The 16321-nt window shown below is 44.8% G+C and overlaps 1 protein-coding gene across 2 annotated transcripts in view; it reads right to left on the reverse strand.

The window, feature by feature from the left end:
• The window catches only part of scarb1 (scavenger receptor class B, member 1), a 177698-nt gene that overhangs the window by 148592 nt on the left and 12785 nt on the right, over nt 1-16321 (reverse strand). For both annotated transcript variants that reach the window (XM_068006246.1, XM_068006245.1), the window contains exon 3: nt 10367-10508. In XM_068006246.1, coding sequence (XP_067862347.1) covers nt 10367-10508 — 142 coding nt within the window. The remainder of the gene's footprint in view (nt 1-10366; nt 10509-16321) is intronic.

Below are 16321 nucleotides of genomic sequence, written 5' to 3' on the forward strand. Positions count from 1 at the left end.
GGGCACAATATAAAGCAGGAAATTAGAAGTGCATGTAACAAGGGTAATACAGTAATCATGGGGGACTTTAATCTACATATAGATTGGGAAAACCAAATTAGCACTAATACTGTGGAGGACGAATTCCTGGAATGTGTACAAGATGGTTTTCTAGATCAGTATGTTGAGGAATCAACTAGGGAACAGGGTATTTTAGATCTAGTATTGTGCAATGAGAAAGGGTTAATTAATAATCTTGTTGTAAAGGAGCCCTTAGGGAAGAGCGATCATAATATGACAGAATTCTTCACTAAGTTTGAAAGTGATGTAGTTCAATCCAAAACTAGGGTCTTAAATCTAAACAAAGGAAACTACGAAGGTATGAGGCGCAAGTTGGCTGTGGTTGATTGGGGAACTACATTAAAAGGTATGATGATAGACAGGCAATGGCTAGGATTTAAAGAATTAATACATAATTTGCAACAAACATATATTCCTTTAAGGCACAAAAACCCAACAGGAAAAGTGGTCCAACCGTGGCTAACAAGAGAAATTAAAGATAGTATTAATTCAAAGGAAGAGGCAGTAAGCCTGAGGATTGGGAGCATTTTAGAATTCAGCAAAGCAGGACCAAGAAATTGATAAAGAAAGGGAAAATAGAATATGAGAGTAAACTAGCGAGAAACATAAAAATGGACTGTCAAAGCTTCTATAGGTATGTAAAAAGGAAAAGACTGGCAAAGCCAAAATGTGGGTCCCTTACAGACAGACAGGAGAATTTATAATGGGGAATAAGGAAATGGCAGAGAAATTAAACAAATACTTTGTGTGACTGTCTTCACAGAAGACAACACAAAAAACCCCCCAGGAATACTAGAGAACCAAGGGTCTGGCAGGAATGAGGAACTGAAAGAAATCAGCATTAGTAAAAAAAAAAAGTACCAGAGAAATTAATGGGACTGAAAGTCGATAAATCCCAAGGACCTGATTATCTATATCCCAGGGTTTTGAAAGAGGTGACTATAGAGATAGTGGATGCATTGGTTGTCATCTTCCAAAATTCTATAGATTATGGAATGGTTCCTGCAGATTGGAGGGTAGCAAATGTAACCCCAATATTTAAGAAAAGGAGGGAGAGAGAAAACAGGGAACTACAGACCTGTTAGTCTGACATCAGTAGTAGGGAAAATACTAGAATCTATTATAAAGGATGTCATAACAGGACACTTAGAAAATAATAATTGGATTTGGCAGAATCAACATGGATTTATGAAAGGGAAATCATGTTTGACAAACCTATTGGAGTTCTTTGAGGATGTAACTAGTAGAATAAATAAGGGGGAACCAGTGGATGTGGTGTATTTGGATTTTCTGAAGGCTTTCGATAAGGTCCCACACAGGAGGTTGGTGAACAAAGTTAGAGCACATGGAACTGGGGGCAATATACTGGCACGGATTGAGAATTGGTTAACAGACAGAAAACAGAGAGTAGGAATAAACGGGTCTTTTTCAGGTTGGCAGACTGTGACTAGTGGGGTACCACAGGAATCGGTGCTTGGGCCCCAGCTATTCACAATATTCCTGACAGCTTGACACGTATGCTCAAGCTGTCAGGAAATGCGTCAATGCCAGATTCATCAGCCGCACTCAAGACAGTCCAGAACGTCACCCGAGCACAACGCAACGCCATCAACGCTCTCAAGACCAACCGCAACATCGTCATCAAACCAGCGGACAAAGGAGGAGCCATCGTCATACAGAACAGAACGGACTATTGCAAAGAAGCATACCGACAACTGGACAACCAGGAACACTACAGACCAAAGAACACACCCACCAGCTCAACAAACTGATCAAGACCTTCGATCCAGACCTTCAAAGCATCCTACGCGCTCTCATCCCACGTACTCCCCGCGTGGGAGACTTCTACTGCCTCCCAAAGATACACAAAGCCAACACACCCGGACATCCTATCGTATCAGGCAACGGAACCCCGTGTGAGAACCTCTCTGGATACATCGAGGGCATCCTGAAACCCATCGTACAGGGAACCCCCAGCTTCTGTCACGACACTACAGACTTCCTACAAAAACTCAGTACCCACGGACCAGTTGAACCAGGAACACTTCTCACCACGATGGACGTCTCGGCACTATACACCAGTATCCCCCACGATGACGGCATCGCTGCGACAGCATCAATACTCAACACCAACAACAGCCAATCTCCAGACGCCATCCTACAACTCATCCGCTTCATCCTGGATCACAATGTCTTCACCTTCGATAACCAGTTCTTTACCCAAACATACGGAACAGCCATGGGGACCAAATTCGCACCCCAATACGCCAACATTTTCATGCACAAGTTCGAGCAGGACTTCTTCACTGCACAGGACCTCCAACCAACACTATACACCAGATACATCGACGACATTTTCTTTCTATGGACCCACGGTGAAGAATCACTGAAGAGACTACACGATAACATCAACAAGTTCCATCCCACCATCAAGCTCACCATGGACTACTCCTCAGAATCAGTTTCTTTCTTGGACACACGAATCTCCATCAAAGACGGGCACCTCAGCACCTCACTCTACCGCAAGCCCACGGACAACCTCACGATGCTCCACTTTTCCAGCTTCCACCCTAACCACGTCAAAGAGGCCATCCCCTATGGACAGGCCCTGCGAATATACAGGGTCTGCTCAGACGAGGAGGAACGCGATGGACACCTACAGACGCTGAAAGACGCCCTAGTAAGAACGGGATATGACGCTCGACTCGTCGATCGACAGTTCCGACGGGCCGCAGCGAAAAATCGCATAGACCTCCTCAGAAGACTAACACTGGACGCAACCAACAGAGTACCCTTCGTCGTCCAGTACTTCCCCGGAGCGGAGAAACTACGCCATGTTCTCCGCAGCCTTCAACATGTCATCGATGACGACGAACACCTCGCTATGGCCATCCCCACACCTCCACTACTCGCCTTTAAACAGCCACCCAACCTCAAACAGACCATCGTTCGCAGCAAATTACCCAGCTTTCAGGAGAACAGCGTCCACGACACCACACAACCCTGCCACGGTAACCTCTGCAAGACATGCCAGATCATCGACACAGATACCACCATCACACGAGAGGACACCACCCACCAGGTACATGGTTCATACTCCTGTGACTCGGCCAACGTTGTCTACCTCATACGTTGCAGGAAAGGATGCCCCAGAACATGGTACATTGGCGAGACCATGCAGACGCTGCGACAACGGATGAACGGACACTGCGCAACAATCGCCAGACAGGAGGGTTCCCTCGCAGTCGGGGAACACTTCAGCAGTCAAGGACATTCAGCCACCGACCTTCGGGTAAGCGTACTCCAAGGTGGCCTTCGAGACACACGACAACGCAAAATCGTCGAGCAGAAATTGATAGCCAAGTTCCGCACCTATGAGGACGGCCTCAACCAGGATCTTGGGTTCATGTCACGCTACGCGTAACCCCACCAGTGAACAAAAGTTATCTGTTTTTAATATAACGGGTCATTTGCTGTCTTTCTCTTCCTTCCGGATGTTTCTATGTTTCTGCCTCTCTCTCTCTGTTTTTTTTTGGTTGTTTGTATATTCGGTGGTCCTGTAGGTAACACCTCTCTGTCTGAACACTTTGATTGCCTTGGCAGCGGGCAGTTGGAAAGATTATCTGTAATCACCAGGTATTGTTCTGTGATTTATAAATGCAAAAGGTTCGACGATTTCTTGACATTCACCTGAGGAAGGAGGAAGCCTCCGAAAGCTTGTGATTTTCAAATAAAATTGTTGGACTATAACTTGGTGTTGTAAAATTGTTTACTATTCACAGTATATATCAATGATTTGGATGAGGGGACCAAATGTAATATTTCCAAGTTTGCTGATGACACAAAAAAATGCAAAGTTATCCACTTTGGTAGGAAAAACAGAAATGCAGAGTATTTCTTCCAATGGTGCGAGATTGGGAAATGTTGATGTTCAAAGGAACCTGGGTGTCCTTGTACATGAGTCACTGAAAGCTAACATGCAGGTGCAGCAAGCAGTTAGGAAGGCAAATGATATGATCATAGAAGTTTACAACATGATGGCCTTTATTACAAGAGGATTTGAGTACAGGAATAAAGATGTCTTACTGCAATTATATAGGGCCTTGGTGAGACCGCACCTGGAGTATTGTGTACAATTTTGGTCCCCTTACCCAAGAAAGGATATACTTGCCATAGAGGTTTACAACGAAGGTTCACCAGACTGATTCCTGGGATGGCGGGATTATCATATGAGGAGAGATTGAGTAGACTAGGCCTGTATTCTCTGAAGTTTAGAAGAATGAGAGGTGATCTCATTGAAACACACAAAATCCTTACAGGGCTCGACAGGGTAGATGCAAGGAGGATGTTTCCCCTGGCTGGGGAGTTTGGAATCAGGGGCCACAGTCTCAGAATAAGGAGTAGGCCATTTAGGACTGAGATGAGGAGAAGTTTCTTCACTCAGGGGATGGTGAATCTTTGGAATTCTCTACCCCAGAGGGCTGTGGAGGCTCAGTCATTGAGTGCATTCAAAACAGAGATTGATAGATTTCTAGATATTAAAGACATGGTTCAGGTACAGTCTAGATATTAAAGCATATGCAGATAGTGCAGGAAAATGGTGTTGAGGCAAACGATCAGCCATGATTTTGTTGAATGGTGGAGCAGGCTCGAGGGGCCAGATGGCCTGCTCCTGCTCCTATTTCTTATGTGCTTTTTCAACCGCTTTCTCAAAATGTCCTGCCACCTTCAGCGATTTGTGCACATATACCCCCAGGTCTCACTATTCCTGCACCCCCTTTAGAATTGTACCATTTAGTTTAGCCAAAAAGTATCACTTCACACTTCTCTGCATTGAATGTCATCTGCCACATGTCCACCCATTCCACCAGCCTGTCTATGCCCTCTTGCAGTCTATCACTATCCTCCTCACTGTTTACTACACTTTCAAGTTTTGTGCCATCTGCAAATTTTGAAAATGTGCCGTATACACCTAAGTCCAAGTCGATATAAACCAAAAAAAAGCAGTGGTCCCAGTACCGACCCCTGGGAAACACCACTATATACCTTCCTACAGTTCGAAAAACAACCTTTCCCCACAACTCTCTGTTTCCTGACACTTAGCCAATTTCGTATCCATGCTGCCACTGCCCATTTTATTCCATGGGCTTCAATTTTGCTGACAAGTCTATTATGTAGCACTTCATCAAATGCCTTTTGAAAATCCACATACACAACATCAACCGCATTGCCCTCAATCAAGTTAGTTAAACACGATTTGCCTTCAACAAATCCGTGCTGGCTTTCCTTTATTAATCCACACTTGTCCAAGTGACAATTAATTTTGTCCCGGATTATCGTTTCTAAAAGTTTCCCCACCACCAAAGTTAAACTGACTGGCCTGTAGTTGCTGGGTTTATCCTTACACCCTTTTCTGAACAAGGGTGTAACATTTGCAATTCTCCAGTCCTCTGTCACCACCCCCGTATGGAAGATTATGGCCAGCACCTCTGCAACTCCCACCCTTATTTCCCTCAGCAACCTAGGATGCATCCCATCCAGGCTGAGTGACTTATCTACTTTAAGTACAGCCAGCCTTTCTAGACCACCTCTATCAATTTTTAGCCCATCCAATATCTCAACTACCTCCTCTTTTACTATGACTTTGGCAGCATCTTCTTCCTTGGTAAAGATAGTTGCAAAGTATTCATTTAGTACCTCAGCTATGCCCTCTGTCTCCATGCATAGATCACCTTCTTGGTCTCTAATCGGCCCCACCCCTCTTACTACCAATTTACTAATTATATGCCTATAGAAGTCTTTTGGATTCCCTTTTATATTGGCCACCAGTCTATTCTCATACTCTCTCTTTGCCCCTCTTATTTCCTTTTTCACTTCTCCTCTGTACTTTCTATATTTAGCCTGGTTCTCACTTGTATTATCAACCTGACATGTCAGACACCCCCTTTTTCCACTTCATCTTACTCTCTATCTCTTTTGTCATCCAGGGACCTCTAGCTTTAGTTGCCCTACCTGTTCCCCTCGTGGGAATGTACCTAGACTGTACCTGAACCATCTCCTCTTTAAAAGGCCACCCATTGTTTGATAAGTTTTGCCTGCCAATCTTTGATTCCAATTTACCCGGGCCAGATCCGTGCTCAACCCACTGAAATTGGCCCTCCTCCAATTAAGTATTTTTTTATTCAAGATTGCCCCTTGGCCTTTTCCATAATTAATCTAAACCTTATAATACCATGATCACTGTTCCCTAAATGTTCCCCCATTGACATTTGCCGCACTTGACCCACCTCATTCCCCAGAACCAGATTCAGCAATGCCTCCTTCCTCGTTGGGCCAGAAACACACTGATCAAGAAAGTTCTCTGAACAGACTTCAGAAATTCCTCCGCCTCTTTGTCTTTTGAACTATTACTATCCTGGCCTATATTAGGACAGTTGAAGTCCCCCGTTATCACTAGTCTATGGCTCTTGCAACTCTATAATTTCCCTGCAAATTTGCTCCTCTATATCCTTCTCATCAATTGGTGGCCTATAGAATACACGCAGAAGGGTCACCTCTATTGTTTTTATTTTTAATTAATTCATGAGATGTGGACTTTGCTGACAAGACCAGCATTTATTGCACATCCCTAATTGCCCTAGAGAAGGTGGTGGTGAGCCATCTTCTTCAACCGCTGCAGTCCATGTGGTGAAGGTACTCCCACAGAACTTTTAAATAGGGAGTTCCAGGATTTTGACCCAGCGACAATGAAGGAACGGCGATATATTTCCAAATCAGGATGGTGTGTGACTTGGAGGGGAATGTGCAGGTGGTGGTGTTCCCATGTGCCTGCTGCCCTTGTCATTCTAGGCGGTAGAAATCGCGGGTTTGGGAGGTGCTGTCGAAGAAGCCTTGGCGAGTTGCAGAGCATCCTGTGGATGATACACACTGCAGCCACGGTGAGCCGGTGGTGGAGGGAGTGAGTGTTTAGGGTGGTAGGTGGGGTGCCAATCAAGTGGCCTGCTTTGTCCTGGATAGTGTCAAGCTTCTTGAGTGTTGTTGGAACTGCACTCGTCCAGGCAAGTGGAGAGTATTCCATCACACTCCTGACTTGTGCCTTGTAGCTGGTGGAAAGGCTTTGGGGAGTCAGGAGGTGAGTCGCTCTACACAGAATACCCAGCCTCTGACCTGCTCTTGTAGCCACAGTATTTATGTGGCTGGTCCAGTTTAGTTTCTGGTCAACAGTGACCACCAGGATGTTGATTACATCTTACTAATTACATTGTACTAAAAGAGGTAGCCATGGAAATAGTGGATGCATTAGTTGTCATCTTCCAAAATTCTAGAGATTATGGAACAGTTCCTGCAAATTGGAGGGTGGCAAATGTAACCCCACTATTTAAAAAAGGGAAGAGAGAAAACAGGGAACTACAGACCAGTTAGCCTAACATCAGTAGTAGGGAAAATGCTAGCGTCCATTATAAAGGATGTGATAACAGGACATTTAGAAAATATCAATGGGATTAGACAAAGTCAACATGGATTTATGAAAGGGAAATTATGTTTGACAAAACTACAGGAATTTTTTTGAGGATGTAACTGGTAGAATAGATAAGGGAGAACCAGTGGATGTGGTTTATTTGGATTTGCAGAAGGCCTTTGATAAGGTCGCACATAAGAGGTTAGCAGGCAAAATTAAAGCACATGAGAATGGGGTTAATATACTGACATGGATTGAAAATTGGTTAACAGACAGGAAACAGAGAGTAGGAATAAATGGGTCTTTTTCGGGGTGGCAGGCAGTGACTAGTGGGGTACCGCAGGGATCAGTGCTTGGGCCCCAGCTAGTCACAATATATATCAATGATTTGGATGAGGGAACCAAATGTAATATTTCCAAGTTTGCTGATGACACAAAACTAGGTGGGATTGAGTTGTGAGGTGGATGCAAATAGGCTTCAAAGCGATTTAGACAAGTTGAGTGAGTGGGCAAAAACATGGCAATTGCAGTATAATGTGGATGAAGGTGAAGTTATCCACTTTGGATGGAAAAACAGAAAGGCAGGGTATTATTTAAATGGTGATAGATTGGGGAATGTTGATGTACAAACGGACCTGGGTGTCCTTGTACATCAGTCACTGAAAGAAAATATGCAGGTACAGTAAGCAGTTGGGAAGGCAAATGGTATGTTGGCATTCATTGCAAGAGGATTTGAGTATAGGAGCAAGGATGTCTTACTGCAGTTATACAGTTGTAAACAATTTTACAACACCAAGTTATAGTCCAGCAATTTTATTTTAAATTCACAAGCTTTCGGAGATTTTCTCCTTCCTCAGGCAAATGTTTCAAGATCTCGAAACATTTGCCTGAGGAAGGAGAAAATCTCCGAAAGCTTGTGAATTTAAAATAAAATTGCTGGACTATAACTTGGTGTTGTAAAATTGTTTACAATTGTCAACCCCAGTCCATCACCGGCATCTCCACATCGCAGTTATACAGGGCCTTGGTGAGACCACACCTGGAGTATTGCGTGCAGTTCTGGTCTCCTTACATTAGAAAGGATATACTTGCCAGAGAGGGAGTGCAGCGAAGGTTCATCAGACTGATTCCTGGGATGGCAGGACTGTCATATGAGGAGAGATTGGGTCGACTCGGCCTGTATTCACTCGGGTTTAGAAGAATGAGAGGGGATCTCATTGAAACATAAAATTCTGACAGGGCTAGACAGGCTGGATACAGTGAAGATGTTTCCCTTGGCTGGGGGGCGGGGGGGAGGAGTCCAGAACGAGGGGTCACAGTCTCAGCATACAGGGTAGGACATTTAGGACTGAGATGAGGAGAAATTTCTTCACTCAAAGGGTGGTGAACCTGTGGAATTCTCTACCACAGAAGGCTGTGGAGGCCAAGTCACTGAATATATTTAAGAAGGAGCTCGATAGATTTCTAGACACAAAAGGCATCAAGGGGTATGGGGAAAGTGCGGGAATATGGCATTGAGATAGAGGATCAATCATGATCATATTGAATGGCGGAGCAGGCTCGAAGGGCCGAATGGCCTACTCCTGCTCCTATTTTCTATGTTTCTATGATTGTGGAGGATTCACCAAAGGGAATGCCGTTGAATGGCAAGGGGAGGTGGTCATTGCTTGGTACTTGTCTGGCCCGAATGTTACTTGCCACCTATCAGCCCAAGCGTGGATGTTGTTCAGGTCTTGCTGCATGCAGGTACAGACTGCTCCATTATCTGAGGGGTTGTGAATGGAACTGAACACTGTGCAATCATCAGCGAACTTCCCCATTTCTGACCTTATGATGGAGGGAAGGTCATTGATGAAGCAGCTGAAGATGGTTGGGCCTAGGACACTGCCCTGAGGAACTCTTGCAACGATGTCCTGGGGCTGAGATGATTGGCCTCCAACAACCACTGCCATCTTTCTTTGTGCAAGGTATGACTCCAGCCACTGGAGAATTTTACTCGGGCTCCCTGATGCCACGCTCAGTCAAAAAGCTGCCTTGATGTCAAGGGCAGTCACTCTCACCTCACCTCTGGAATTCAGCTCTTTTGTCCATGTTTGGACCAAGGCTGTAATGAGGTCTGGAGCAGAGTGGTTCCGGCGGAACCCAAACCAAGCATCGGTGAACAGGTTATTGGTGAGTAAGTGACGCTTGATAGCACTGTCGACAACACCTTCCTTCACTTTGCTGATGAATGAGAGTAGACTGATGGGGTGGTAATTGGCCGGATTGGATTTGTCTTGCTTTTTGTGGACAAGACATACCTAGGCAATTTTCCATTTTGTCAGGTAGATGCCAGTATTGTAGATGCACTAACCGAATAGAGACCTGTAAGAGGTTCGATAGGGTAGATGTGGAGAAACACTTTCCACTTGTGGGCAAGACCAAACAAGGTGGCATGAATATAAGATAGGTCACTAACAGATCAAATAAAGAAATTAGGTGCAATATCTTTACACAGAAGGTGGTGAGAATGTGGAACTCGCTGTCACATGGAGTGGTTGAAGCAGAGAGCATTGATGCAGTTATGGGGAGGCTAAATGCATACATAGGAGAGGAGGGAATAGAAGGATAGAGGGACAGGGTGGAAAGAGGTAATTAGGTGGGAGAAGACTAGTGTGGAGTGTAAACACCAACATAGACCTGTTGGGCCAAATGTCCTGTTTCTGTGTTATAGATTCTAGGTCATTCAATACATCTCTACAATACATCTCACTGTTTAGGATATCATCAGAATCTTAAGACTATTGCAGCCTCAACACACAATCCAACTGAACTCCTTTTCGTAGCTAAAGAACTGTTGATACCTACCAAGGCAAGCACGTTGGGCATGACCAGTTCATCACTTTCACTCCCAGCTGACCGTTCAGGACAGAAATGGTACCGCCGATATTCACGGTATGAGACAGTGTAATTGTTGTGAAAGGTTATGTTGCTTTTCTGTCTGTATTCTCTGTAAATTAGAACCAGTTATCAGTACTGTAAACAAAACACATCCTAGCAGTGGCAGAATAACGAACTGCACAAAGACGAAACACCAATTCTGGCAAACACGCAACGGTGCATGAGTTTCTCAATATGTGTTATGTGGTGCTAGGGCACTGGTTTAGAGACAATCACACTCCATCTCACAGTGGGAAGTCAGCCACATCCTTCAGGGGGAAGTTAACAGTCAACCACGTTGGAGTGGGACTGGAGTCACATAGGCCCAGACCGGGTAAGGACGGCAGGTTTCCTTCCCTAAAAGGACATTAGTGAACCAGTTGGGTTTTTACGACAATCCAACAGCTTCATGGTCACTTTTACTGATACCAGCTTTTTAGATTTTTTAAAAACTGAATTCAAATTCTCAAACTGCCATGGTGGGATTTGAACTCACGTTCTCTGGATTATTAGTCCAGGCCTTTGGACTAGTCCAATTTCCCCACCCTCCTCAGAAGACAGGAAAACAGCAGTCACATTAAACTACAACGTAAAGTGGACCAGGCACAAGGTCCCTGAATAGTAACGATGCGTAACGGTTTGTTGCTGACTGTATCTCCTCTACCCCCCTCTCTTGGGATAATCAATTTGAACAAGAAAGGCCAAGAAATAGTTTTGAAATACAATCACAGATAAGCGATATTGAAATACATATTCAAAGGCGTCAAACATATACAAATGAAACCCACAGAATACTCATCTTTGAATTGAATCGATTCGGCCGTCTCTCAGACCGTGTATAATAGGAATTTTGTATCAAACTCTAGACAAATCAGTGGGATGAGTAGCAATAATTATTGTTCTAGGAGAATTTAATTACCCACTCATTAGGATGGGGAGGGAGTAAACAGAGAAAAATAAATGGAATTGCCAAAGCGTGTGTGCGTGTGCGCGTGCGCAGGACTTCTTCCTCAAGCCGTATGTTCATGTGTATACACAAAAAGGGTTGTAAGATAATTTCTTTTTTAAAAATTCATTCTTGAGATGTGGGTGTCGCTGGCAACACCGGCATTTATTGCCTATCCTAGTTGCCCTTGAGAAGGTGGTGGTCGGCCTTTTTCTTGAACCGCTGCAGTCCATGTGAGAAATCTGGGGGTGTATATATACACAAGTCCTTGAAGGTGGCAGGACAAGTTGAGAAGGCTCTTAAAAAGGCATAATGGATCCTCGGCTTTAAGAATAGAAGCAGAGAGTACAAAAGCAAGGAAGTTATGCTAAACCTTTATAAAACATTGGTTAGGATTCAGCTGGAGTATTGTGGCCAATTCGGGCACCAAAATTTAGGAAGGATGTCAAGAGCCTGGAGAGGGTGCAGAGAAGATTTACTAGAATGGTACCAGGGATGAAAGACTTTAGTTACGTGGAGAGACTGGAGAAACTACGGTTGTTCTCCTTAGAGCAAAGAAGGTTAAAGGGAGATTTGATAGAGGTGTTCAAAACCATGAATGGCAACACTGGCATTTATTGCCTATCCTAGTTGCCCTTGAAAAGCATGAATGGTTTTGATAGAGTAAATAAGGACAAACTGTTTCCAGTGGCAGAAGGATCGGTAACCAGAGGGCACAGATTTACAGTAATTGGCAAAAGAACCAGAGGCAACATGAGAGGGAAAAAAATTACACAGCGAGAACGTACTGCCTGCAAAGGTGGTGGAAGCAGATTCAATAATATCTCCCTCCAAAATAGGTATACCGTTTTGGATACTGTTGGGGGAGATGGCTCACCAGGGGAAGGTGACAGCGGCCAGGTTCATGGCACCGTGGCTGGCTCTGCTGCACAGGAGGGCAGGAAAAAGAGTGGCAGAGCTATAGTGATAGGGGACTCGATTGTAAGGGGAATAGACAGGCGTTTCTGCGGACGCAACCGAGACTCCAGGATGGTATGTTGCCTCCCTGGTGCAAGGGTCAGGGATGTCTCGGAGCGGCTGCAGGACATTCTGGAGGGGGAGGGTGAACAGCCAGTTGTCGTGGTGCATATAGGTACCAACGATATAGGTAAAAAAACAGGATGAGGTCCTACAAGCTGAATTTAGGGAGTTAGGAGTTAAACTAAAAAGTAGGACCTCAAAGGTAGTAATCTCAGGATTGCTACCAGTGCCACGGGCTAGTCAGAGTAGGAATGACAGGATAGCTAGGATGAATACGTGGCTTGAGAGATGGTGCAAGAGGGAGGGATTCAAATTCCTGGGACATTGGAACCGGTTCTGGGGGAGGTGGGACCAGTACAAATTGGACGGTCTGCATCTGGGCAGGACTGGAACCAATGTCCTAGGGGGAGTGTTTGCTAGTGCTGTTGGGGAGGGTTTAAACTAATGTGGCAGGGGGATGGGAACCGATGCAGGATGTCAGTGGGAAGTAAAGTGGTGACAGAAACAAAAGGCAGAAAGGGAGAGTGTACAAAACATGACCGGACAGATGGTCTGAGAAAGCAGGGCAAAGACCAAGGGAAGTCTAGAATAAACTGCATTTATTTCAATGCAAGAAGTCTGATGGGCAAGGCAGATGAACTCAGGGCATGGATGGGTACATGGGACTGGGATGTTATAGCTATTACTGAAACATGGCTAAGGGAGGGGCAGGACTGGCAGCTCAATGTTCCAGGGTACAGATGCTATAGGAAAGATAGAGCAGGAGGTAAGAGAGGAGGGGAGTTGCGTTCTTGATTAGGGAGAACATCACGGCAGTAGTGAGAGGGGATATATCCGAGGGTTCGCCCACTGAGTCCATATGGGTAGAACTGAAAAATAAGAAGGGAGAGATCACTTTGATAGGATTGTACTACAGACCCCCAAATAGTCAACGGGAAATTGAGGAGCAAATATGTAAGGAGATTACAGACAGCTGCAAGAAAAATAGGGTGGTAATAGTAGGGGACTTTAACTTTCCCAACATTGACTGGGACAGCCATAGCATTAGGGGCTTGGATGGGGAGAAATTTGTTGAGTGTATTCAGGAGGAATTTCTCATTCAGTATGTGGATGGCCCGACCAGAGAGGGGGCAAAACTTGACCTCCTCTTGGGAAATAAGGAAGGGCAGGTGACAGAAGTGTTAGTGAGGGATCACTTTGGGACCAGTGATCATAATTCCATTAGTTTTAAGATAGCAATGGAGAATGATAGGTCTGGCCCAAAAGTTAAAATTCTAAATTGGGGAAAGGCCAATTTTGATGGTATTAGACAGGAACTTTCAGAAGTTGATTGGGAGTGTCTGTTGGCAGGCAAAGGGACGTCTGGTAAGTGGGAGGCTTTCAAAAGTGTGTTAACCAGGGTTCAGGGTAAGCACATTCCTTATAAAGTGAAGGGCAAGGCTGGTACAAGTAGGGAACCTTGGATGACTCGGGAGATTGAGGCCCTAGTCAAAAAGGAGGCATATGACATGCATAGGCAGCTGGGATCAAGTGGATCCCTTAAAGAGTATAGAGATTGCCGGAGTAGAGTTAAGAGAGAAATCAGGAGGGCAAAAAGGGGACATGAGATTACTTTGGCAGATAAGGCAAAGGAGAATCCAAAGAGCTTCTACAAATACATAAAGGGCAAAAGAGTAACTAGGGAGAGAGTAGGGCCTCTTAAGGATCAACAAGGTCATCTATGTGCGGAACCACAAGAGATGGGTGAGATCCTAAATGAATATTTCACATCGGTATTTACGGTTGAGAAAGGCATGGATGTTAGGGAACTTGGGGAAATAAATAGTGATGTCTCGAGGAGTGTACATATTACAGAGAGGGAGGCGCTGGAAGTCTTAATGCGCGTCAAGATAGATAAATCTCCGGGACCTGATGAAATGTATCCCAGGACGTTATGGGAGGTTAGGGAGGAAATTGCGGGTCCCCTAGCAGAGATATTTGAATCATCGACAGCTACAGGTGAGGTGCCTGAAGATTGGAGGGTAGCAAATGTTGTGCCTTTGTTTAAGAAGGGCGGCAGAGAAAAGCCTGGGAACTACAGACCGGTGAGCCTGACATCTGTAGTGGGTAAGTTGTTAGAGGGTATTCTGAGGGACAGGATCTACAGGCATTTGGAGAGGCAGGGACTGATTAGGAACAGTCAGCATGGTTTTGTGAGAGGAAAATCATGTCTCACGAATTTGATTGAGTTTTTTGAAGGGGTAACCAAGAAGATAGATGAGGGCTGTGCAGTAGACGTGGTCTACATGGACTTTAGCAAAGCCTTTGACAAGGTACCGCATGGTAGGTTGTTACATAAGGTTAAATCTCACGGGATCCAAGGTGAGGTAGCCAATTGGATACAAAATTGGATTGACGACAGAAGACAGAGGGTGGTTGTAGAGGGTTGTTTTTCCAAACTGGAGGCCTGTGACCAGCGGTGTGCCCCAGGGATCGGTGCTGGGTCCGCTGTTATTTGTTATTTATATTAATGATTTGGATGAGAATTTAGGAGGCATGGTTAGTAAGTTTGCAGATGACACCAAGATTGGTGGCATTGTGGACAGTGAAGAAGGTTATCTAGGATTGTAACAGGATCTTGATAAATTGGGCCAGTGGGCCGATGAATGGCAGATGGAGTTTAATTTAGATAAATGTGAGGTGATGCATTTTGGTAGATCAAATCGGGCCAGGACCTACTCCGTTAATGGTAGGGCGTTGGGGAGAGTTATAGAACAAAGAGATCTAGGAGTACAGGTTCATAGCTCCTTGAAAGTGGAGTCACAGGTGGAAAGGGTGGTGAAGAAGGCATTCGGCATGCTTGGTTTCATTGGTCAGAACATTGAATACAGGAGTTGGGATGTCTTGTTGAAGTTGTACAAGACATGAGTAAGGCCACACTAGGAATACTGTGTACAGTTCTGGTCACCCTATTATAGAAAGGATATTATTAAACTAGAAAGAGTGCAGAAAAGATTTACTAGGATGCTACCGGGACTTGATGGTTTGACTTATAGGGAGAGGTTGGATAAACTGAGACTTTTTTCCCTGGAGAGTAGGAGGTTGAGGGGTGATCTTATAGAAGTCTATAAAATAATGAGGGGCATAGATAAGGTAGAGAGTCAAAATCTTTTCCCAAAGGTAGGGGAGTCTATAACGAGGGGGCATAGATTCAAGGTGAGAGGGGAGAAATACAAAAGGGTCCAGAGGGGCAATTTTTTCACTCAAAGGGTGGTGAGTGTCTGGAACGAGCTGCCAGAGGCGGGTACAATTTTGTCTTTTAAAAAGTATTTGGACAGTTACATGGGTAAGATGGGTATAGAGGGATATGGGCCAAGTGCAGGCAATTGGGACTAGCTTAGTGGTATAAACTAGGCGACATGGACATGTTGGGCCGAAGGGCCTGTTTCCATGTTGTAAACTTCTATGATTCTATGATTTTAAAAGGGAATTGGATAAATACTTGAATGTCAAAAATTTGCAGGGCTATAGGGAAAGAGCAGGGGATTGGGACTATGGATAGCTTTTTCAAAGAGCTGGCACAGGCACGATAGGCCAAATGGCCTCCTTCTGTGCTATATCATTCTATGATTCTATGATATGGTGGAGGGAGTGGATTTTTAAGCCAGTGGTGAATAGGCTGCCAATCAAGTGGACTGCTTTGTCCTGGATGGTGTCAAGCTTCATGAGTGTTATTGCAGCTGTACCCATCCAATGCAAGTGGAGAGTATTCCATCACACACCTAACTTGTGCCTAGTAGGTGGTTGAGAGGTTTTTTTTTTGTAGTCAGAAGCTGAACCACTCGTCGCAGAATACCCAACCTCTGAACTGCTCCAGTAGCCATAGCATTTATGTGGCTGATCCAGCTGAGTTTCCGGTCAATGGGAACTCCCAGAAT

The sequence above is a fragment of the Heptranchias perlo genome, chromosome 25 (genome assembly GCF_035084215.1).
Source record: "Heptranchias perlo isolate sHepPer1 chromosome 25, sHepPer1.hap1, whole genome shotgun sequence".
Lineage (NCBI taxonomy): Eukaryota > Metazoa > Chordata > Chondrichthyes > Hexanchiformes > Hexanchidae > Heptranchias > Heptranchias perlo.